This window comes from Narcine bancroftii, chromosome 5, assembly GCF_036971445.1.
Source record: "Narcine bancroftii isolate sNarBan1 chromosome 5, sNarBan1.hap1, whole genome shotgun sequence".
Taxonomy (NCBI): Eukaryota; Metazoa; Chordata; class Chondrichthyes; order Torpediniformes; family Narcinidae; genus Narcine; species Narcine bancroftii.
In genome coordinates this window covers 66,862,214-66,885,514 of record NC_091473.1, presented here as the reverse complement: position 1 = coordinate 66,885,514, position 23,301 = coordinate 66,862,214, and the positions used below count along the sequence as shown (strand labels likewise).

Here is a 23,301-nt window from a genome sequence, read left to right as displayed (position 1 = left end):
GCACCGTCGTCGGCTATGAGCCTCAGAAGGGAAGGGTGGCGAGGTGTGGCCATGCAAAGGACTTAGACAGACGTGTTTTGGATGAGCTTTCCGTGAAGAGTATCAAAAAGATGGCTAAACTCAAAATCAAGAAATTTTTCATCAAAAGTGGATAAAGCAAGTACCAAGAGACCAAGGCAGCAGAAAACAAAAACCAAGGAAGTTTCTACTCAGCCAGGAACATCGAGCGAAAGCCCAAAATGGAGTGGCGTAAGAGTGGCCTCGGAACCGGCAGACCCCAGCAGAGCTGGGGAGTCGGGACAAGAACTAAATGTTATCCTTGAAAAAATGAATAATGTGAGTAATCGATTTGTAGGCAGCAAACCTGTAATGAGAGACCTGTCTGAGAGGATGACTGGAATTAAAGAAATCACTGAAGATTTAATGCAAAGAATTACCCAAGTAGAAATATATTTGGTAAATACACAAGATAAGCTAAAAGCTATGGAAAAGGATCTGAAGAATTGGGAGTTGGGCAGACAAAGGTCTGCTGGACAAGATCGACCCAATGGAGAATTTTAGCAGATGAAATAATGTTTGAAATATCAGACTGAAAGAAGGGATAGAGGGGAGAGATCGGTGAACTTCTTTGAAACATGGATCTCACAAGTGCTGGGAGAAGACAAATTCAAATTCAAATTACATATCAAAAGGGCTTACCGGACCCTCGGACCCTTGGACCCAGAAGAGCTGACAATCAGCAACCTGTAGGAGTCCTGTAGGACTTTTAAGTTACTAGGAACAGGAGACAATTCTGGGAGCAGCATATGAATATTCTAAGCAAAATAATGGCCTGCCAGAGATTGACCATGAAAAAGTGCTATTTTTCCAAGGTTTTAGTCTTACTTTGATTAAGCAAAGGAAGGAGTTTGATAATGTAAAAAGACGATTGCGTTCTAAAAACTTAAAATATTCAATTATATACTTTGTAACTCTGAGGGTCAAAGTAGCAGAAGGTTATCGATGATTTTCCAAGACAATGAATGAGGTGGAAGACTTTTTAAGAGGATTATGAAAAGACTAAGGCTGCCAAAGAAGAAGACTGTGAAGAATGTTTACAATGGGACTAAGTAATATCCCATGTTAAAAATTTATTTCAGTAGAAGAAAGATTAGTTTCATAAAATAGTTCTATCTGTCTGTTAATAAACTCACAAAAGTATTTCCTTCTCAACAATGTCGCATTGAGACACCATCTATACACACTCCTATTTGTCCATTATCATAATAGTTAAAGTTAATAGCGAATGATCTGATAAAAGTCTCGCCAAATATTCTGTTTTTACCATTTTTTTTTAAACTGGGCAGACATTAAAAACAAATAATTCCTTGTATGTGAATCATGTACCCTTGAGTAGAATGAATAGTCTCTTTCTATGGGTTTAAATTGCCTCCTTGTTAACATTCTCACTGATTTATCCAATATTGGATATAAACTAAAATTAAAATCTCCTCCGACCAGTATATTTTGTCTCACCTGCTGTTTTAAAAAGATATTCTTCATAAAGGCTACATCATCATAATTTGTGCATAAATATTCATAAATATCCATGATTTTGCATAAATTTTACAATGTACCATTACAAATCTTCCAGTTTGGTCAGTCAACATCTCTTCTATTATTATTGGTATATTTTATTAATTAAAATTGCTGCTACCCTTGCTTTTGAGCTGAATGAAGACGATATTACTTGTCCCACCCATCTTCTTTTTAATTTACCATGTTCTGATTTGGTAAGATGTGTTTTTTGTAGAAAGACTACATTTGCCTTTAATATTTTTAGTTGTGCCAAGACCGTCCTGTTTATCCCATTAAGATTAATAAATTTTATCAAAATTTGAAATATCAGAGATGTGTTTTAGATGTTGGCAGAAATTGGAATGTTTTTACATGCTACATGATCATGTGTGAAGGTTAGACCTTTTTGCTAAGGAATTTGTTGTCACTGGAGGCGATGGAGGTGTATTTAAGGCAGAGATTGAAAGGTTCTTGATTAGCCAGGGCATCAAGGGTTATGGGGAGAAGGCCATGCAGTGGGGCTGAGTGGGAAAGTGGATCAGCTTATGATTAAATGACAGAGCAGACTCGATGTGCTGAATAGCCTATTTCTGCTCCTATATCTTCTGGACAAAGTCCCAGGAAAATAACACATTCAAATAACTATTCCATCTTGATAAAAATGTAAAAAAAATGGAGAGGCAAATGGTGTATCGGTGTCTGACAATCAACTCTCGCAATTATCATCATCCTGTTAAATGTGGAAGGAGGACCCATGATAACTTTAATCTGGGTGTTATAACGTTACAATGCATGAAGGAGTTTTCCTCATGTAACACTCTGTATCTTTTGCCGATCACACTGAATTGAAATCTTCTAATTCTTGACACCTCTGCTGATGCTTTTAAAGAGGGAAAGAGACGCTATTCCCACCTGAAAGCAGTTTGATTTAAATGCTTGTAGCAAATATCTCAATCTCTTTTGCTCCAGTGAAAACAATTGAATTTTCTCAAATCTATCAGAACTGAAATCCCTCATCCCTGGTAATATACGTATCAATCCTTTTAAAATCCTTTGTGGACTGCTACATCCTTTAAGGTGGAGATCAGATTTGAATGCAACGGCTTGTCAGAAGAATTAGATATTTCTCTCATTTTATCTGTCAGATATTTGAATAATTTAAAACCCCATAATTATGTCACACTTCATTTATTAATCAATAGAACAGAAGATAGAACATGACAGCACAATGGCCCATGATGTTGTACCAACCAATTTCACATCATTCTACTGTTCCCACTCTCACAGGCCATAATTCTCCGTTTTTCTTGAATCTGTGTGTCTGTCTTAGAGTCTTTTAAATGTCCCTGTTACACATTTGAGACACCCACCACTCTGTGTGAGTAAAAAAAACCCAAAAACACCTACCTGTCATGTCTCCCTTAAACTTTTCTTCACTCGTCTCAAACAGATGTCCTCTAGTATTGGCCATTAGCTATGGGAAAAAGGTGCTGACTGTCCACCCTATCTGTGGACCTCATAAATCTTATATACATCTATTAAGTCACCTCTTGTCCTTTGTCACTTCAAAGGGAAAAGCCCTCACTAACTCAGCCTTGTTTCATGTGACATGTTCTCAATCAAGGCAGCTTCTTGTAAATCTCTGCATCCTCGCTAAAGCTTCCACATCATTCCTGTAATGGGGCGACCAGAATTGAACACATGACTCCAAGTGAGATCTAACCTTATGGCTCTTGAACTCAAACTAATGAAAGCCAACCCACCATACATCTTTTTAACCACCTGATCAACTTGTGTGGCAACCTTGAAGTATTGATGGACCAGAGGACAATATCTCTCTGCTCTTTCTTTCTACTGAGAATTCTGCAATGAACCACATGTTCTGCCTTCTTGTTTGACCTTCCAAAATCTACCTCTTCACATTTCAACAAGTTGAATTCCATCTGCTACCTCTTTGCCCAACTTTGCATTTTGTCTATATCCTGTTGTTGCCAACATATCCTTTGATACTATCCACAACACCTTCAAACTTTGTATCATTGCCAAACTTACTGACCCTCCCCCAACTCTTCATCCAAGTCATTTATAAAAATCACATAGAGCAGGGGCCAAAGAACAGATCCCAGCAGAATGCAGCTCACCACTGACCTCTAAGCAGAATATGTTTAATCTACTACTACTTTCTGCTTCTTGCAGGTAAGCCAATCCCAAATTCATGCAGCCAAACTTCCTTGGATACCATGCCTTGTGACATTCGGAATGAGACTACCTTGTCAAACACCTCACTAAAATCTACATGGACCATATCCACCATTTTATCTTCATCAATTTCTTAAGTCACCCCCTTGAAAATCTCAATTAGACTCTTGAGGCACACCTTGCCCCTCCAAAGTTGACTATTCCGAAGAAGACCATGCTTCTCTAAATTCTGTCCCTCTAAGAATCTTCTCTAATAGTTTGCCCACCACTGACTCATTGGTCCACAAATCCCAGAATTCTGTTCCTTAACTTTCTTGAATGAGAGAATATTTGCCATTTTTCAATCCACCAGCACCTTTCTTGTAGCTAGGGAGGACACAAAGATTATTGCAAATGTCCTAGAAATCTCTTTTTGTTGTCCTCATATTTTTGAGAAGATCCACGACTTTTTAACCTTGACACGCATTCTTTTTTTTTCTTTGGCTTGGCTTCGCGGACGAAGATTTATGGAGGGGGTAAAAGTCCACGTCAGCTGCAGGCTCGTTTGTGGCTGACAAGTCCGATGCGGGACAGGCAGACACGGTTGCAGCGGCTGCAGGGGAAAAATGGTTGGTTGGGGTTGGGTGTTGGGTTTTTCCTCCTTTGCCTTTTGTCAGTGAGGTGGGCTCTGTGGTCTTCTTCAAAGGAGGTTGCTGCCCGCCAAACTGTGAGGCGCCAAGATGCACGGTTTGAGGCGATATCAGCCCACTGGCGGTGGTCAATGTGGCAGGCACCAAGAGATTTCTTTAGGCAGTCCTTGTACCTTTTCTTTGGTGCACCTCTGTCACGGTGGCCAGTGGAGAGCTCGCCATATAACACGATCTTGGGAAGGCGATGGTCCTCCATTCTGGAGACGTGACCCACCCAGCGCAGCTGGATCTTCAGCAGCGTGGACTCGATGCTGTCGGCCTCTGCCATCTCAAGTACTTCGACGTTAGGGATGAAAGCGCTCCAATGGATGTTGAGGATGGAGCGGAGACAACGCTGGTGGAAGCGTTCTAGGAGCCGTAGGTGATGCCGGTAGAGGACCCATGATTCGGAACCGAACAGGAGTGTGGGTATGACAACGGCTCTGTATACGCTTATCTTTGTGAGGTTTTTCAGTTGGTTGTTTTTCCAGACTCTTTTGTGTAGTCTTCCAAAGCCGCTATTTGCCTTGGCGAGTCTGTTGTCTATCTCATTGTCGATCCTTGCATCTGATGATATGGTGCAGCCGAGATAGGTAAACTGGTTGACCGTTTTGAGTTTTGTGTGCCCGATGGAGATGTGGGGGGGCTGGTAGTCATGGTGGGGAGCTGGCTGATGGAGGACCTCAGTTTTCTTCAGGCTGACTTCCAGGCCAAACACTTTGGCAGTTTCCGCAAAGCAGGATGTCAAGCGCTGAAGAGCTGGCTCTGAATGGGCAACTAAAGCAGCATCGTCTGCAAAGAGTAGTTCACGGACAAGTTTCTCTTGTGTCTTGGTGTGAGCTTGCAGGCGCCTCAGATTGAAGAGACTGCCATCCGTGCGGTACCGGATGTAAACAGCGTCTTCATTGTTGGGGTCTTTCATGGCTTGGTTCAGCATCATGCTGAAGAAGATTGAAAAGAGGGTTGGTGCGAGAACACAGCCTTGCTTCACGCCATTGTTAATGGAGAAGGGTTCAGAGAGCTCATTGCTGTATCTGACCCGACCTTGTTGGTTTTCGTGCAGTTGGATAATCATGTTGAGGAACTTTGGGGGACATCCGATGCGCTCTAGTATTTGCCAAAGCCCTTTCCTGCTCACGGTGTCGAAGGCTTTGGTGAGGTCAACAAAGGTGATGTAGAGTCCTTTGTTTTGTTCTCTGCACTTTTCTTGGAGCTGTCTGAGGGCAAAGACCATGTCAGTAGTTCCTCTGTTTGCGCGAAAGCCGCACTGTGATTCTGGGAGAATATTCTCGGCGACACTAGGTATTATTCTATTTAGTAGAATCCTAGCGAAGATTTTGCCTGCAATGGAGAGCAGCGTGATTCCCCTGTAGTTTGAGCAATCTGATTTCTCACCTTTGTTTTTGTACAGGGTGATGATGGTGGCATCACGAAGGTCCTGAGGTAGTTTTCCTTGGTCCCAACAAAGCTTGAAAAACTCATGCAGTTTGGCATGCAGAGTTTTGCCGCCAGCCTTCCAGACCTCTGGGGGGATTCCATCCATACCTGCTGCTTTGCCACTTTTCAGTTGTTCGATTGCCTTATATGTCTCATCCTGGGTGAGGGCCTCATCCAGCTCTAGCCTTAGGGGCTGTTGATGGAGCTGGAGCAGGGCGGAATCTTGGACTGAGCGGTTGGCACTGAAAAGAGATTGGAAGTGTTCTGACCATCGGTTGAGAATGGAGATCTTGTTGCTGAGGAGGACTTTGCCGTCTGAGCTGCGCAGCGGGCTTTGGACTTGGGGTGAGGGGCCGTACAGAGCCTTTAGAGCCTCGTAGAAACCCCTGAAGTCGCCAATGTCCGCGCTGAGCTGGGTTCGTTTGGTGAGGCTAGTCCACCACTCATTTTGGATCTCCAGGAGTTTGCGCTGAAGATGGCTGCATGCGCGACGGAAGGCTTGTTTCTTCTCTGGGCAGGACGGCTTTGTAAGGTGAGCCTGGTGGGCAGCTCGCTTCTTTGCCAGCAGCTCCTGGATTTCCTGGCTGTTTTCGTCAAACCAGTCCTTGTTTTTCCTGGAGGAGAAGCCCAGTACCTCTTCAGTGGATTGCAGTATGGTAGTCTTCAACTGATCCCAGAGGGTTTCAGGGGACGGGTCCGTGAGGCGGGTTGCATCGTCGAGCTTTGCTTTGAGGTTTGCCTGGAAGTTTCCTCTCGCTTCGTCTGACTGCAGGTTTCCAACATTGAACCTCTTTCTGGGGGCTTTACTGTTCCTGGGCTTTGGCTTGAAGTGAAGGTTGAGCTTGCAGCGAACCAGCCGGTGGTCAGTGTGGCATTCCGCGCTGGGCATGACCCTGGTATGGAGCACATCTTGTTTGTCACTTTCTCGCACCAGGATGTAGTCCAGGAGGTGCCAGTGTTTGGATCGGGGATGCATCCAGGTAGTCTTAAGGCTATCCCTCTGCTGAAAAAGGGTGTTTGTAATGACAAGCCGCTGTTCTGCGCAGAGCTCCAACAGGAGGCGCCCATTGTCGTTGCACTTGCCGACGCCATACTTGCCCAGGATTCCAGGCCAGGTTTCTGATTCTTTGCCGACGCGAGCGTTGAAGTCGCCAAGGATGACAACCTTGTCGGCTGTAGGGGTGCGTTGGATGAGGTTGCGCAGGTCGGTGTAGAACTTGTCCTTTTCTGCTGGTTCCGCCTGGAGGGTTGGAGCCTGTTCTATATTGACCTCACATTCACCAAGATCCGTCTGCTGGTGAACACTGAAGTAAAGTATACATTTAGCTCCTCCCCTATCTTCTCTGCCTCCAGGCACATGCTCCCTCTTTATCTCTAATTGGTCCTACCCTCACTCTTGCCATTCTTCTGTTCTTTATATACGTGTAGAATGCCTTGGGGTTTTCCTTAATCCTACTTGCCAAAGCCTTCTCCTGCCCCCTTAACATAGAATATAGAACAACACAGCACAGTACAGGACCTTCGGCATTCGATATTGTGCCAACCCATTTATCCCTTCCTAAATTAAAGTACTAAACCTGTATTCACTATCCCATAACAATTTATTTTTCTTTCATCCATGTGTCTGTCTAAGAGTCTCTTAAATGCACCAATGTTTCAGCTTCCACCACCATCCCTGGCAAGGCATTTCACGCACCCATAACTCTCTGTGTAAAAACAAAACCTTAACCCTGATGTCTCCCCTAAACCCTCCCTTAACTTTGTACTAATGTCCTCTGATGTTTGCTGATCCTGCCCTGGGAAACAGGTGCTGGCTATCTGTCCTATCTATGTCTCTCATTGTCTTGTAGACCTCTAGCAAGCCTCCTCTCATCCTTCTACACTCCAAAGAGAAAGATCCCAGCTCTGCTAACCTTGCCTCATAAGACTTGTTTTTCAATCTAGGCATTATCTTGGTAAATCTCTTCTGCACCTTCATCTTCATAGCTTCCACATCCTTCCAAAATTGAGGTGCCCATAAGTGTGGTCTTACCAAAGATTTGTAGAGATGTAACATGACCTCTCTACTCCTGAATTTAATCCCCCTATTAATGAAGCCCAGCATCCCATAGACCTTCTTAACTATCCTAACAACCTGTGTGGTGACCTTGAGGGATCTGTGGATTTGAACCCAAAGGGCTCTCTATTCATCCACATTCTTAAGTAACTGACCATTAACCCTATACACAGCCTTTTGGTTAGTCCTTCCAAAATACATTACCTCACACTTATCTGGATTGAAATCCATCTGCCACTTTTCTGCCCAACTCTGCATCCTGTCTATATTATCTTGTAACCTTTGACAACCTTCAGCTCCATCCACAAACTTACTGACCCATCTTAAACTCCTTCCTGGCTATGATACAATTCTCATGAGCCCTTCTTGCATCTGCTTCCTTCTTCCTTCTGACAACCTGTCCCAACTCTTGTTAACCATGGTTCCTTTACCCTACCATAATTTTCCTGTCTCAGTGAGATAATCTTGACCACAATCCTCCACATTTCTGTTGTATATGTTCCTGAGAACATCCATTTCCAATATACTCTCCCAAGTTCCTGCCTTACCCCATCTTAATTAACCCATTCCCAGTGAAACACTTTCCCATTTTTCCCACTCTTAACTTTGTCCATAGCAATGCAAAATGTCAGGGAGTTTGGTCTCTGAATCTGAAATGTTTACCCACCAAGAGGACTGTCACCTGCCTAGGTTCATTACTCAGTACTTGATTAAGAAAGGCCTCTCCTCTGGTTGGTTTGTCCACAAAATGTGTCAGGTATCATACACATCTAACAAATTTTGTTCCAACTGAACTCTTTGCACGGAAGTGCCAGGCAATATTAGGGAAGTTCAAGACTCCCATGACAACAGCCCTGTTATATCTGCAGCTTTCCAAAATCTGATGAGTTGTCTGATACCCAGAGTCCTGGTGCTACTTGAAAGTCTATAGAATATTCCCAAAACGATGATCACTCCCTGTTTCTGACTTCCAGCCACAATGATTCAGTTGATGATCCATCCACCATAGATGTGATACAATTCCCTCACTTTTTTTTTTGCCTCCCTCCCTATTCCTTTTAAAGCTTCTGAACCTGAGAACTTGTGCCAGTCAATCCTGTCTTTCTCATCACTCGTCTCTATAATGGCCAGTACATCATAACTCCATGTACTAAACCAGGCTCTGAGTTCATCACTCTTATTCTTAATACTTCTTACATTAAAGTATGCACATTTCAACCTATCAAACTGATTGCATTTATGCTCCTTCAGCTGCATGTCCTTCCTCACAGTCTCATATCATTCACCTTTCTACCAACTGTTCCATCATCTGATAACACTTTCATTCCCAACCCCCTGTCTGGTGAGTTTAAACCTACCCCACATCCCTCTGCAGTAGCTCTAGCAAAGCTTCCCACAAGTATGAATCCTGCTCCAGTTCTAGTGCAACCTGTTCCTTTTGTACAGATTATACCTTTCCCAGAAAAGGTCCAATGATCCACAAACCTGAACCCTTCCACTAACTCTTCAGATGCACATTCATCTGTCATAGCTTCCTATTCTTTCCCTCAGTGGCATGTGGGAAAAGGAATTATAATGTTTTTGATTGAGACCCTTCATCAAGATTGATAATTGTCAGGGAAGATGGCCAGTGTAAAGAGGGGAGGGGACATGGTGAGTCGAGGACCATTCAGTGATTGGTGGATTGAGGAGCAGTAATGGATGATGGACAGATAGAGCCAGTTGGTGAGGAGAGGGTGGAGTGAGAGACAAACAAGTGAGTGATCAATGAGAGATAAGGAAAGAGAAAAGAAGAGCAGGGGGAGCTCTATGGAGTAGGTGGAGGGTGAAAGAAGAGACTTCTCAGATTCCAGTACTGGTAAAGTGATCATGGGAACCTTTCAAGGAGAAATGAAGGGCAGATGGGAGAGAAGTGGGGAGGGGAATGGAAATTTGAAGCTGGATATTTTTAAGTGGGTGCCTTGCAGGTGTTTTGATGGAGTTTAATGCACATTAAATGTAGAAGTCCCTCTGGCCCATGACACCCATGCCACACAGTTAACCTACCAGCCCCATTCAAAGGCAGGAGAAAGCCAGAGCACCCTGGAAAAAGCCACACAAGTTGCAGGAACAATAGACAAATACCTTACGAACAATGGCAAATTTGAACACGGATAGCTGGCACTAACGGCTTCACTAATTGTGCCACAGAGAATCGAATGAACTCTGATAAATGGAAAGTGAAGGATGGGAGTTCAGGTGGGAGGATATTAAATAGGTATTTATCAAGATGACAAAACTATGAGCATGCTTACCATGGGATGGCAGAAATTAAGCGATGCCATTCAGATATAGAACAGACTCAATAAATGCTTTTTGCTCACCTTGGTGCCAGACACGTCCAATGTGTGAATGGTCTGATTCAGCTTCAGAAAGACAGCCGGGAGCTGGATGGACATCAGGTGACTGGAGATCAGAGATTTTAAAATGAGTCAAATATTTCAGTTCTCATCGAAGATCTTTGACCAGAAACATTTTTCTTCTCCATTCAGGATATTTTCTCAGATTTCTAATATTTGTAGTGATTTGCTTTTGTGTAAACATTGATTGAACGTTCAAGTTCAAATACAAATCTTGATTAAATGCAGACCATTTTATCTATCCCGAGAGTTCTCAGTGATGATTCTCACCAGAGTTTATAACCCTCCTGATGCTGATTACAGTATTACAGTCAGGCAATTGCAGAGCTGCATAATGTGGTCAGTACATAAAAGAAGGCCCACCCTGATGCACTACAAATCATAGTCACTGATTTCAGCAAGACCTGTTTCAAGAAATCTACTGAATCTGGTGCTCCTGTGGTGATCTCCATTGTGTCAGAGTGACTGGACGAAGACTGGGAGATCCCTTTGTTGAGCACCTCTGCTCTGGATCTCCTAGTGTCAACCTAATTCAATACCCCACCTAATTCCCTTGACAACATATCTTTCCATGGACTCATGCACTGCCAGACTGAGACCATTCACAAATAGAGGAACAACATGTCATATTCCATCTGGGCATCCTTTAAACAGTTGGCATTACCAATAACTTTTATGGTTTATGTTAACCTACCCCCCCCCCCCCCCACCATTCTTTCCCGATGTCTCCTTTCCTCTATTGCTCTGTCTCTGGGCACCCTCCAAACAGATGGCATTAGCAATGACTTCTCTGGTTTACATTACCCCCCCGATCCCCCAACCCATCTTTCCCTATTTCTCGATAGCTCTCTCTCTGTACTTTTTCCTTTTACAGAGCCAAAAACGAATCCTCCTTCCCCAATTAATTTTCACCTTTCATCTCTCCTGTTCTCTGATCATATCTAATTAACACCTTTTGTCTGTTTGTACTCCTTTTCCTCCCATTTTTTTCACCAACTTTTAAATTTAGGCCCCTTGCTTGTTTTCTTCTCATACCTTGAGGAAGGGCTCAGCCCTGAAATGTCAGTAATATATCTTTACCTCCTATGGATGATGCAAAACCATCTGAGTTCCTCCAGCATTTCTGTGTTTTTACTACAATCACAGTATCTACAGACTTTGGTTTTGCTCCTCTCAAGAAAACCCTGTCTTACTATCACCAGGACATAACCTGCTGTACCAGAGGTCCCAGCACACATGATCACTACTACACCAAGATAGGGAAGGCCCACCATTCTTTCCCGAGACCACATTTTGGCAAGTCGGATCACCTAACTGGACTCCTTCTGCCTTCGTGCAGTGAAAAAGAGAGGCTCCAGAGATCATGACAGCCAGAAGGTGCTCATGAAGGCTGGAATAGTTACACGACTGCCTCAAGTCAGTGGATTGGGTGATGTTCAAGAATTCATGTGAGGATCTGCAGACTTTTATCAAGACTGCTGTTGACGAGCATGTTCCCACAAGATTGTTCAGGGTTTTCCCTAAACAGAAGCCCTGGATGAACAATGAAATCTGGAACCCACTGAGAGCCAGATCACAGGCATTAAAGTCTGGAGATCCAGATCACTGCACAAGGAGCAGGTACAACTTCCCGGGTGAAGTGGAGAGTCCAGATTAGAATGAAAACAATGAAGGAAATCTGTTAGCTGTGGCAAGGCCTAAATGACATAACTTGCTAAAAACTGACATATTTACTCTGTTACTGCGCAATCGATTGGGGACTCGAATCCGGCGCTGTCTATAAGGAGCTTGTATGTTCTCCCTGTGTGTGCATGGGTTTCCTTTGGGTGCTCCAGTTTTCTTCTACCCTTCAAAAATGTACTGGGGTTGTAGGTTAATAGCATGTAATTAGGCGTCACAGACTCATGGGCTGAAAGGGCCTGTGACTGTTTAAATTTTAAAAATTAAAAAAAACAAATCTGGTGCGGTCAGAGAAGGAAAAGCCTCTCTCCCCGATGATCCTAATAACTTCTATGCCCAATTTGACCACCAGAACAAGGAAGAGACACTGCACACCGCCATGTCCATATCTGAGGAGGACGTGTAGGGTGCCTCCAGGAAAGTGATTCCTTAGAAAACATTTGGTCTGGACAGAGTACCTGGCTGAGTTTTGAAAACATGTGCTGACAACCTGCCAATGTATTCATGGATATCTTCAACATCTCACTCTGACAGGGCTTGGTACCTGTTTCAAACAAGCCTCAATCAGATTGGTGCCTAAGAAGAGGTGGCAACCTGCCTAAATGATCATTCAGTGAGGATAAAAACATCTCTGCAATCTCCAACTGTACCGGTGCATCAGAGGGCTGCGTTCTTAACCCCCTGCTCTACTGGCTTTATACCTTGACTGTGTGGCTCAGTACGACAGTAGTACCATCTACAAATTTGCTGATGATACCAAGTAGTGGGTTGTATCAAAGGGGGCAATGATTCATCATACAAGATTGAAAACTTGGCTGAATGGTGTACTAACCTCGCACTCAATCTCACCAAAACCATGAAGCTGATTGTCGATTTCAGGAGTGAAAACCTAGAGGTGTACGATCCAGTGATCAGAGGTGGAGAGGGTGAGCAAATTTAAATTCCAAGCAGTCACTATCTTGGACGATCTTTCATGGACGCAATACATGAATGTCATTGTGAAGAAAGCACCTCTCAAGAGTTTGCAGAGGTTAGGTATGACATCAAAAACAACAGTAAACTCAATCAAAGACTCATTTAAGGACTCTTATTTCGCACATTATTTATTATTGAATAATTTGTTTGCACTTCTTTTGTTTACATGTCTCTCTTTTGTACACATATCTTTTCTTGAGTACAAATTTTGCACTACCATTAAGTAAAAATTCTGCCCGGCGTGCAGGATAAAGAATGCCAGGGTTGTATGTGATGTCATGTAAATTTGAACTCTAAACTTTGTTTGCTATCCAGATAACCCACAATATTTTCAGACATCAGTTGTGGTACTCATCCAAATTTTAAAACGATCTCAGCTGCAGTGGATAAATCTACAGTAAAACCTCTGGTATACAGAATTGGTAGATGCTGTATAAGTGTATTTTCTGGTACCTGAAACGTACTCATAAAATGCTTAACTAATACACCTGCATTAAGAATAAACAGTTTAAAAGACAAAAGACAAAAATACTATGTACTATATATACTTTAAAGCATTTGACTTCAGTTTCAGTCACATTCCTTGAAAACATTTAACCATTGCTGCATCTGCAGATTTCTCCCCTTCCACAGAGCTGTCCAAAAGATGAACAAGTTTACAGATAAAGCCTCTGACCGGGCCGACTCTCACAAAGCAGCAGGGATAAAGAGACACTTCAAGAGAGTCACCCCAATAGTGAACGGCATAAAGCAGGTCTTCAACCTGGGTAACGCCATTACTGTTTCACACAACTTTATTCAAGCAGCTGCTATGAGAAAAGCATGAGCAAGGCACCCCACTGGCTGAATATTTGCTCCTATCTTCACCAATAGTTTGTGTTACTTCAGAGAGCATTTACTTCTACAATTTAAAACTTGCGTATTTTTTTACTTTTTATTTTATTGTTACTTATTTTAATGTTTTTAATTTATTTTCCTCAATTAATTTGCCAGTTGCTTGAATTCTGGAGATTGGGTAGTTTTACTGAATATGGGAGAGATTCCATTGTTGATATCTGCTAATTTCTGCCACAATGTGGTGAGTTGTAAATGAGAACAGATTGAGTTCAAACCTCCAGCTCTTCTGCATGATCTTCAGCAGACTTGAAGCGTTCAACCAGACATGCTTCCCAGTACTGTTGGGAAGAAGCCTTGTAAATTAAATCTTGGTCTGAGATGACTTAGCACACCAGAGTCTGCGGCTGTGGTGGGCGGAACCACAGATTCTTCCACAGATGGGAGTTTTGTGATGGGATGGGTAGTTTGTTGGTTGATGTTCTCCATCCTCCATTTACTGAAATGTACAAACATCGTGCCATAATTGGATTGCTAATGTTGTTGTAGTCTTGTAGAACTTCATAAGCAAAGAAAAGTATATGGTCAGAGGAAGAAGCTGCATGGAAGGATTTGTGAGGCTTGATTTCTATCCTCTCAGCAAGGCCTTTTTTAGCTCATAAATGGGAGAAAAGGCAGTGGCATCACTTGGGTTGGTGTCGCCCAGTGCAGTAACTCATGGTGTCACCACCACCCCCTCCCCCTCTCTCCCACCATGGACCTCCTCCTGTACCAGACCATACAGAATCCATAGTAATGTTTTTGGTACTAATGTTACTTGTAAATTGTAATTCCCGCTTTTCACTGAATGTCATGGTAATAGTAGTGAGATAAACAACTAACAAAATTAAAATTACAATATCATTCTGCAGCCAATATGTATTTACATTTACATATTTTGATGTGGTTAAAGTGAAAATTCAATAAGAATACAATAGAATTCAAAATAAAAATGTTTAAGAACTGCATCAAAATTATATTGATTTTAATGTTACATGAGATACATTAATGGATTAGGTTTGCATAATCAATATTAGCCCAAATAATGTAGAATTTGTAGAAAAAAAATTATATGGAAATACACTCATAAATGAAATAATACCATAAAAATAAACAGGAACAAATACACAAATATTTCAGCATTTTATGCACATCTGGACTAATTCAAAAATATATAGTGGTAAAAGTATAGAATAATATGTGATAAATATAGTTGTAAATTGCTTAAATGTAATATTTCTTAGATTATATGAATATTAACAACAAATCTTTTAAAAATAAAATCTTTCTACAATGAATTACAACATTAACGAAGATACAACCTTATTTGTAACCGACCACAAGCCTTTTTTTGATTTTTCTCATTTTTTTCCCTTTGATTACTACTTTATTCTCAAAAAAGTTATTGATATAGATGCCCAGAGGACTCCAAAACCCAGCAGCAATAAAAATTCACCTAGACAAATGGTTATTTAAACAAAAGTTGCTTTTAATTTTCTTTAAACATAAAAACCAGATCAAACTTTAACTTATTACTATAAACTTAACTTAACCCTCTTCTAATTCTAAGCACATGTCTATGTAATGTGTATATGTTCAGGAAAGTTCTTTATTTCACTTCTCACTTCTCCAAGTTCATTGGTATCATGCAATTCTTATACTGTGCACAGAATTCAACATTTATGAATCTCCACCAGGCTCTAGTGCTTAAAGTTAAATGGTTACCACTCAGAAAGGTTCTTGTTGGTTTCAAAGAGATATTTGTTGCTCGTTAGACACACACAAACTGAATTCCTCCAATCAGTCACTTCAGTGACTTGCTGAAGAAACTTGCCCCATCATGGGTTTTCTAAATAATAACCTCTTCTTCCAGGTCACCACAGAGTTCCTCTTGCTTCCCTTATTTCAGGAGAAACACTCTAGCCCGTCTTTTCCTCTTGAAAGGACTACAAGGGTTTTGAGCAGGCTGAATTCAGAACTCACAACCCATCTTCAAAATGGGGTCCTTCAACAGGTCTGCCAGCTTTCCATTTTGCAGCTTCAACTGCAATCGTAGAACTGATTTTTTTTCTCTCAGAGAAGAATCCTGTTTGTTCTTTCCACTCTCTGCTTGTAAAAACCAGAACCCCCTCCAAAGGCTCTAAACCCAATCCTTGAAAGATCTTTATCAGCACTTGAGCCTGGACTTTTCCATTTGCAGGCACCTACTTTTGAAATTCTTTCCAAAAAACAGTTCCATTGTCTCTGCAAAGTCAAGATGCCTGAATGTCTGGCTTCAGCAAAGCTCTTGCATTTTAAATGAGATGTGGTGTAAGTATCTGTTTGTGAAGTGACCTGCACTAAACCGCCACAATCGATCTTTTTTTTAAAAAACATATTTATATAAAATATATATTATATAACTTGTAACATTACTAATTACCACAATATTGTAGCTAAAACATCAGAACATTTGACAAAAGCAACAACATTAAAAACACCAGAAGCAACGAAAACAACAGTGTGTGCTTGTAGCGCATGCAGATGAAACCACATGATTCGAACCATCATTGTAATTGGGTAATAATGACAGGTCTGACCGGATTAGAAGGTTCAAAAAGTAAATTAGGATAGAGTTTTAGTCTTTAGGTATATTGATACACGTTTTGGATTTCTTTTCGATGATTGCTATGTACTAAACAATAATTTATTTCATCCACCTGATTTTTTTGTGGTTGCTGACACACTGATTACATCTGCTCTGCATCCATTTCTCATGTTACCTCATTCATCCTTTAAGTCAGCCATTCCCAATGGGAACTCTACTACCTGTCTCCCTCCACCCGCCACCACCCTCCCCGTCACCCCCGGGGGATCAGCAAATTTGGGGGGGGGGGGATGCAGCATGGACTGAAATCATAAGATATTTTTCATGTAGTTGGTTGGAGAGAAGTACGGAAGAAACTAACTAAACTTGACTGCTTCACAGGGAAGAGGGCACATAAATTTTGAACAGTGAACCAAGGGGGCCATCGCCAAAAAAAGGTTGAGAATACCTGCTTTAGGAGATGAGATTTAGTATTTCTGTTGATATTAGCATGATCACCTGGGCTTGGTTGATGAGAGGTGAAGTATTTTTATTTTTTAAATACAACCTCAGATTTTAGGCAAGCTTTAATTTGTGAAGTGTAAGGCCTGAGTAAAGATGCAAGTGTAAATGTGGAACCTTTCATTAACCATTGGGAGGTGAGAGTCACGAGTGGGACATTGATGTCCTCAACTGGGAAGGTCATATTTAGTGATCAGCACAACTTGGCAATTACATGCTGCGGACAAATTTTGGGAGATAATCGACTGATATTTATTGTTGCTATCAGACTGAAGTGAGCTTGAGTTTTTACTTGCAGTGCAAAGATGTTGCAGGCTGCACAGTTTGTGTATTCCTGTCACACACAAAGTTGGGCGTCTTGAGATTCTGCGATGTAGTGGTTTTGAATAGAGGAGGGGTAGTTGCTTTGCTCAGTTCTATGCCAGGAACTACACTGCAGTATTTCTGACGGTAGGGAAATGAATATGTTCAAAGGTAATCTAAGCTGAAAAGATACAGAATTGGTGTAAATCAGGAGTTATGTGATGTGCAAACTGATTTGATGGCTGTGCATTTCTATGGAGTGAAGCATTTCTGCAGCATAGTTGTTCCTTGTAAAAATTGACAGAGACTTCTAACACCGCAAGTGTCCACATAATGACAAATTGGATGCTCTGGTTGTCGATCTCTGATGGATCGAGTGGGTTTCAAAAGGCGACTGCTGTTCTTCTGTTCAAAATCGTATGCATTTGAGATTTCAGGTAAAGTAAAGCTGAGTTTTGTGTTGCAGTCGCAGCTTTCTCTCTGGCCTTTTGAAAATACGATGCACGATGAATCCCTGAAACATCATAAAACTTAACCGAAATATTTTGATGGGACAGCAACCAGGCAAGTTAAAATATCACAGACGCAGTTTGCAAAAAAAAAACCCACATAATCTGATAAGCACCACCTCTGTGATGGCATGCTGGAAATTATTTGTTTCACCCAGTTCAGAGATCTGGTTAACCCTTGGACCACTAATTAATTACATGTATGAGCTGTTTTCATCATGCAGTATATTTGGAGCCTGAATACCAATTGCTTCTGAGTAGATTTTTAATATTTCCTTTTATCTTAGAATCAGTTTGAAGCTGATTATTTAGTTATTATTGTTGATGGAGAAAATCTTTGGTCAAATTTCACAATTGTGGATTTTTTCTATTGATTTCATCTCAGTTGATAATGAAGACACATCTGACAATAACACATGCTCATTCAAAGTCACCCCTTCTGTCCACCATTTTACAATTCTGAGTTTTTTTTCCCCATCATGTCACAAACTCCTCACTGATCAGTCATCTGTGCAAAGTATCTTCCTGATGAAAGATACATTCTTCCAGCACAAACCATAATTGATCATATAAAATACATGATCAATGCAGAGTTTTATTGACATGAGAAATCCCTAAATTTTTAAAATTAATCTTTGGAGAATTTAAATTGGATAATTGTCCATTAAAACACAAACATTGAAGCCTTCGAAATGTCCATCTATCAGTTTCAAAATGCTGCATTAAGCCGCGTGAAGGAGCACTGTTCTGCCTCCACGATTTTCAGGTACACTCATGGTTTAAATTTCTTTCTGAGGCACGTTTTTAAGGCATGTTCTTTCTTAAATGACATCAGCACGTTTCAAAGAGCATTCAAAAAGTTTGGCAACTTTTTTCAATAGGCTTGAAAGGTCGTTCAAAGAACAAGACCAAGTGAACCAGTTCTCTTCAATTTGGAATGATGGCCACATCAGATCATTTGTTCCATGTACTCTTTGCGGGTTGTGTATTTTTAAGATGAAGTCCTATGTGTACACCAGTTCTTTCAGCTTTTCAAGAATTTTTTTTGTGCAATTAATTGGATAGAATTTAAATTTTTTGTTAAGGACTAAATCTTGAAGATGATGTCACTGTAATGCATATAGATTTTCTTGGATGACCACATCCAGGAACACCACATGAAGATCTGTTCCCTCCTTCTTGGTCACTTGGATCTGATGCAAGATAGTGCAAGCATGTTCCAGACAGCCAGAGAAGCCTGAGATTCCTGCTTCTGGATTGATGTATCAATCAGTTGGTTTTTTTGCAGATATTTTGACAGTCTATGAGTCACCAAACGAAGGAAGATTTTGCCCTCGACGTTCAGGAGACTGATCTGGCATAAATGGCTAATTTCTGATTAACCCTTTTCCTTTGGGATTAGGATTCCTCCAGCTCTCCGCCAGGATATTGGTATCTCCTGGTTACACCATTCCTCCTTCATGAGCCTTCAGAGAAACTGCAGGGCACCTGGTGCATTTTTGAAGAGCTTGTATGGCACTCCATTGGGACCTGTGACTGATGCAGCAATTTTCTCCACCTCACTCCATCTAGGTGGGCTGATATCAAGTTGATGTTCTAGTGGATGGATTGGTGGTATATCAAGTAGGATGGTGATCTTCGTGGTGTCAGTTGTCTGTGTTGAGCTTTTCCAGGTGTTTTTCCAGTCCTGCTCTTAACACTGAGAGACTTCCACTCTTCTCCCCTATGAAGGGGGCTGGGGTGGAGGGGAGAAGAAGAGTTAGTGTGGTGTCGTGCATCAATTCAACAGCTGAACACTCAAGGTCCTTGCCCATAATCCAACAACCCACTTGACGCGAGGCCATGTGGGACATGTTATGGAGGACAGTGAAAACCTCCCATTGCATTGTTGTGAGTACAAAAGGCCTAGGTTGACTTGTGGAAAAGTCACAATTTAGTGTCTCACCTTAGTTGTCTGTGTGCACGATTTTAGGCACAGACCTGTGTTGATCTGGCGGTACTGAATGAGATCGGTTACATTGTGCTGCAACCGAGCTATTTTTGTGAAATCAATGACTGCCAGGTTTCAATGCCTTGCCTGGACACGGCATCAGTTACTGAATTAGTCTTCTCCTCACTATTCCTTTTGTCCGAGGAAAATTGCAGTATGAACTCCAAGTGCCATACCTCACAGGGTGAATAGTGGCATTTGTTCGTATGCGCAGTATACATAAGCAGTTGGTGGTCGGTATAAATGCTTAAACCTCGTCCTTCCAACCAGAAATGGAAATATCAACACTGCGAGGTAGGTGGCCTGGAGCTTGAGCCCCAAAGTACTACATTTTTCCTGAGCAGGTGACAGTTTGGCTGAAAAGAACACCAGCAGCCTCAACATCCCATCCATTTTTTTTTTTGCTCTTAATACAGCTCCCACGACACTCCCAGAGGCATCCATGGTGAGAGAGAGGGCAGCATTGAGCTCCTGATGTAGCTTCCACAAGTGTTTCTTCTTTTTTCTTTGGCTTGGCTTCGCGGACGAAGATTTATGGAGGGGTAAAGTCCACATCAGCTGCAGGCTCGTTGGTGGCTGACAAGTCCGATGCGGGACAGGCAGACGCGGTTGCAGCGGTTGCAAGGGAAAATTGGTGGGTTGGGGTTGGGTGTTGGGTTTTTCCTCCTTTGTCTTTTGACAGTGAGGTGGGCTCTGCGGTCTTCTTCAAAGGAGGTTGCTGCCCGCCGAACTGTGAGGCACCAAGATGCATGGTTTGAGGTGAGATCAGCCCACTGGCGGTGGTTAATGGGGCAGGCACCAAGAGCTTTCTTCAGGCAGTCCTTGTACCTCTTCTTTGGTGCACCTGTGTCTCGGCGGCCAGTGGAGAGCTCGCCATATAACACGATCTTGGGAAGGCGATGGCTCTCCATTCTGGAGACGTGACTACCAGCGTGGATTCACCTTATTGAAGGTACAGATGGCATTGTTGCCCAGACGCAATGGTCGTGTAGAAAATGACTTATCAGACCCCTTAAGTAGGTTGTTCAGGAGTAAGAGAGACGGAACCGCTTTAGGTAAGAAACAGCAGTAGAAACGAACCATTCTGAGAAATTGCCACAGCTGAGCAATGTAACATGAGTAGGAAAATCTCAAATTTCCTGTACTTTCATTTCCTCTGGAAAGACTATCTTTTATAACTTTGTGCTGTAAAAACGTAAGCTCACTTGGCCCCAAAAATGTATTTCGTTGGATTGATAATGATGGCCAACTCATCAAGTCTCAGGAATAGTGTTAGAAGATGGTCCTTGTGTTCCTGTTCATTGGGCCTTGCCACGAGGACATCACCAATGTAAGTAAACACAAAATAGAAACTGGCGAGGACGTGATCTGTAAATCGTTGAAACGTTTGAGTTGCATTCTGTAAAGCAATTGGAATTTTGAGAAACTTGAACATTTCAAAAGGAGTAATCACCACCATCTTGACAATATCTGAAGGTTCCACCGCAATCTGATGGTAAGCACACACAGTCTATTTTAGCAAATACCCGTTTACTGTACAGGTTGGCTAAGATATCTTGCAAATTTGGAATATTGTACCGATTGGGGATGGTGGTACTATTCAGCACATGGTAATCCCTACATGGCTTCCAACCTCCCTGAGATTGCCCTGCAACTATTGGATCTACAAACAATTTCTTGTTCCTGCATATGATCAAACTCTGCCTTTGTGATCTTGAAACAGTCTGGGGTCAATGTACATGCACAGACTGCAACAGGGGGGCCATGGGTTTCCATATGGTGGGTTTCTGCTTGATTTATATCCCCATGCTGATATGATGGTTAGCACAATGGCAGCCGGCTTGTGCAAGGGCATGACTTCCTGTGCGTGTCACTCCAAATGAATAATTCACGGCGCCAGGCCCATGTAAATACACACCTGTGACACTCTCTCTTTCATTATCCCTCTCTCCTCCAGCTCCCCATCCCCTTCCTTTCCCTCCCCTATCAGGGTGATATCCTTTCCCTGTCACTTCTCAGATTTCTTTCTCTTCTACCCTCCCATCTAACTCCATCGTTAACCTCTTATTTGTTAGATTGTGCTCTTACCCCTGCCCTTTCCACTCTCCTCTCCATCCCCCCTCCCCCACCTTTTTTTCCAAGTGGCTGCCTGATTTTTGCTTATAACTCGACGAAGGGCTCAGGCACAAATTGTTGGTTGTTCTTAACTTCTTATAGATGCTGAATTTATTCAGCAATTTTGTTTATTTCAACAAGGAATGGTTAACTTTTAAAGTATTAACACTGAAAATATTACAGATGTATCACTTTAAGGCAAAAAAAAGGAAAAGAGATGCAAGCATGATCATTTGGGTGGCACAGTTAGAGTAATGGTTACCACATTCCAGCGGCAGTGACCCCAATCCAGAGCTCTCTGTAAGCAGTTTGTACATTTTCCTCATGTCTGCATGGGTTTCCTCTGGGTGCTCTGATTTCCTCCCACCCTCCAAAAACGTTCAGGGTTTGTCGGTTGATTGGGCTATTTGAATGGCACAGGTTAGTGGGCCGGAAGAGACTGTTACCTTGCTGTAACACTTAAAAAAAAAAATTACTATTTAAGTTTGTCAGACAGTGTTAAATGAAGAGTAAAAGCTTCAAACTTTGCCAAAAAAAGCACTAAGCTTGAGGATTGAGATGGAAAAGAAGAGTTCAACAAAGGAGTGTAAAGGTATTGAAGAGGAAAGGGAAAGCAGCGCCCAAGTGTAGACCAGTTAAAAATGCAAAAGTAAGCTTTAAGAGCTTCTGTTTATGTATTAAAGGGAAAATATAGCTAAAACTACTATTAATACCTTAATGTTTGAGACAGGAAGAATTATAATTGGAGGAAAGGGAATTGCAGAGAAATTAAACAAATAATTTGTCTGTGATTTCTTGGAAGAAGAGGCAGCAAATCTCTCAAAAATAATGGAGAACCAATTTCTTGAGGATCTCTGGTATTTGCTTAGAGAAATTAATAAGATCAAAGGTGATTAATCTCGAGAATCTGATGACCTGCATCATGGGTGTTTCAAGTGGTAGTTATGGACATAATGGATGCATTTGTTGCCATCTTGCAAAGTCTCATGGTTCCAAAAGTGGCTCTGCAACCCATCTATGAAAGAATGGAGAAAGAGAAAAATCACAGAACTGTGGACCAGTTTGACATTAATTACTGGAAAAAAGGCAGCATCTTTGTCAAGGCAATGGTGCATCAAAATGATCGTCAGATCATATGGATTACTTAATTGAAAAAAAAATACAAATTTCCTTGAATTTTTTTGAGGATGTAAATTTCAAATAGTTGAGGCCAAAGCAGATGACAACATTTTTAGACATTTGGGATTATAAAACAAAATTAGAGTGCATGGTTGTGGGGATTTAATGGCATGGATTGAGGATATATTAACAGGAAGAAAACAGACAAGGAATAAATGTTTCCCATTCATTCGAGGAAACTTTGGTCAATGTCATAGCAAGGTGATCACTGCTGGCTCCCAACTGTTTCCAGTTGAAATTAATGATTGGGATGAATGAGATGAGATCAGTGTT

General features: G+C 41.8%; 1 protein-coding gene across 8 annotated transcripts in view; it reads left to right on the top strand.

Moving 5' to 3' along the window:
- The window catches only part of rasal2 (RAS protein activator like 2), a 512,219-nt gene that overhangs the window by 167,429 nt on the left and 321,489 nt on the right, over positions 1-23,301 (top strand). Inside the window, exon 1 of one of the 8 annotated variants that reach the window (XM_069937681.1) lies at positions 12,805-12,922. The exons of the other annotated variants lie outside the window; for them this stretch is intronic. Within the exon in view, the coding sequence (XP_069793782.1) occupies positions 12,853-12,922 (70 nt within the window). The 5' untranslated portion in view covers positions 12,805-12,852. Of the gene's footprint in view, positions 1-12,804; positions 12,923-23,301 lie in introns of those variants that run through there. 8 annotated transcript variants of the gene reach the window in all.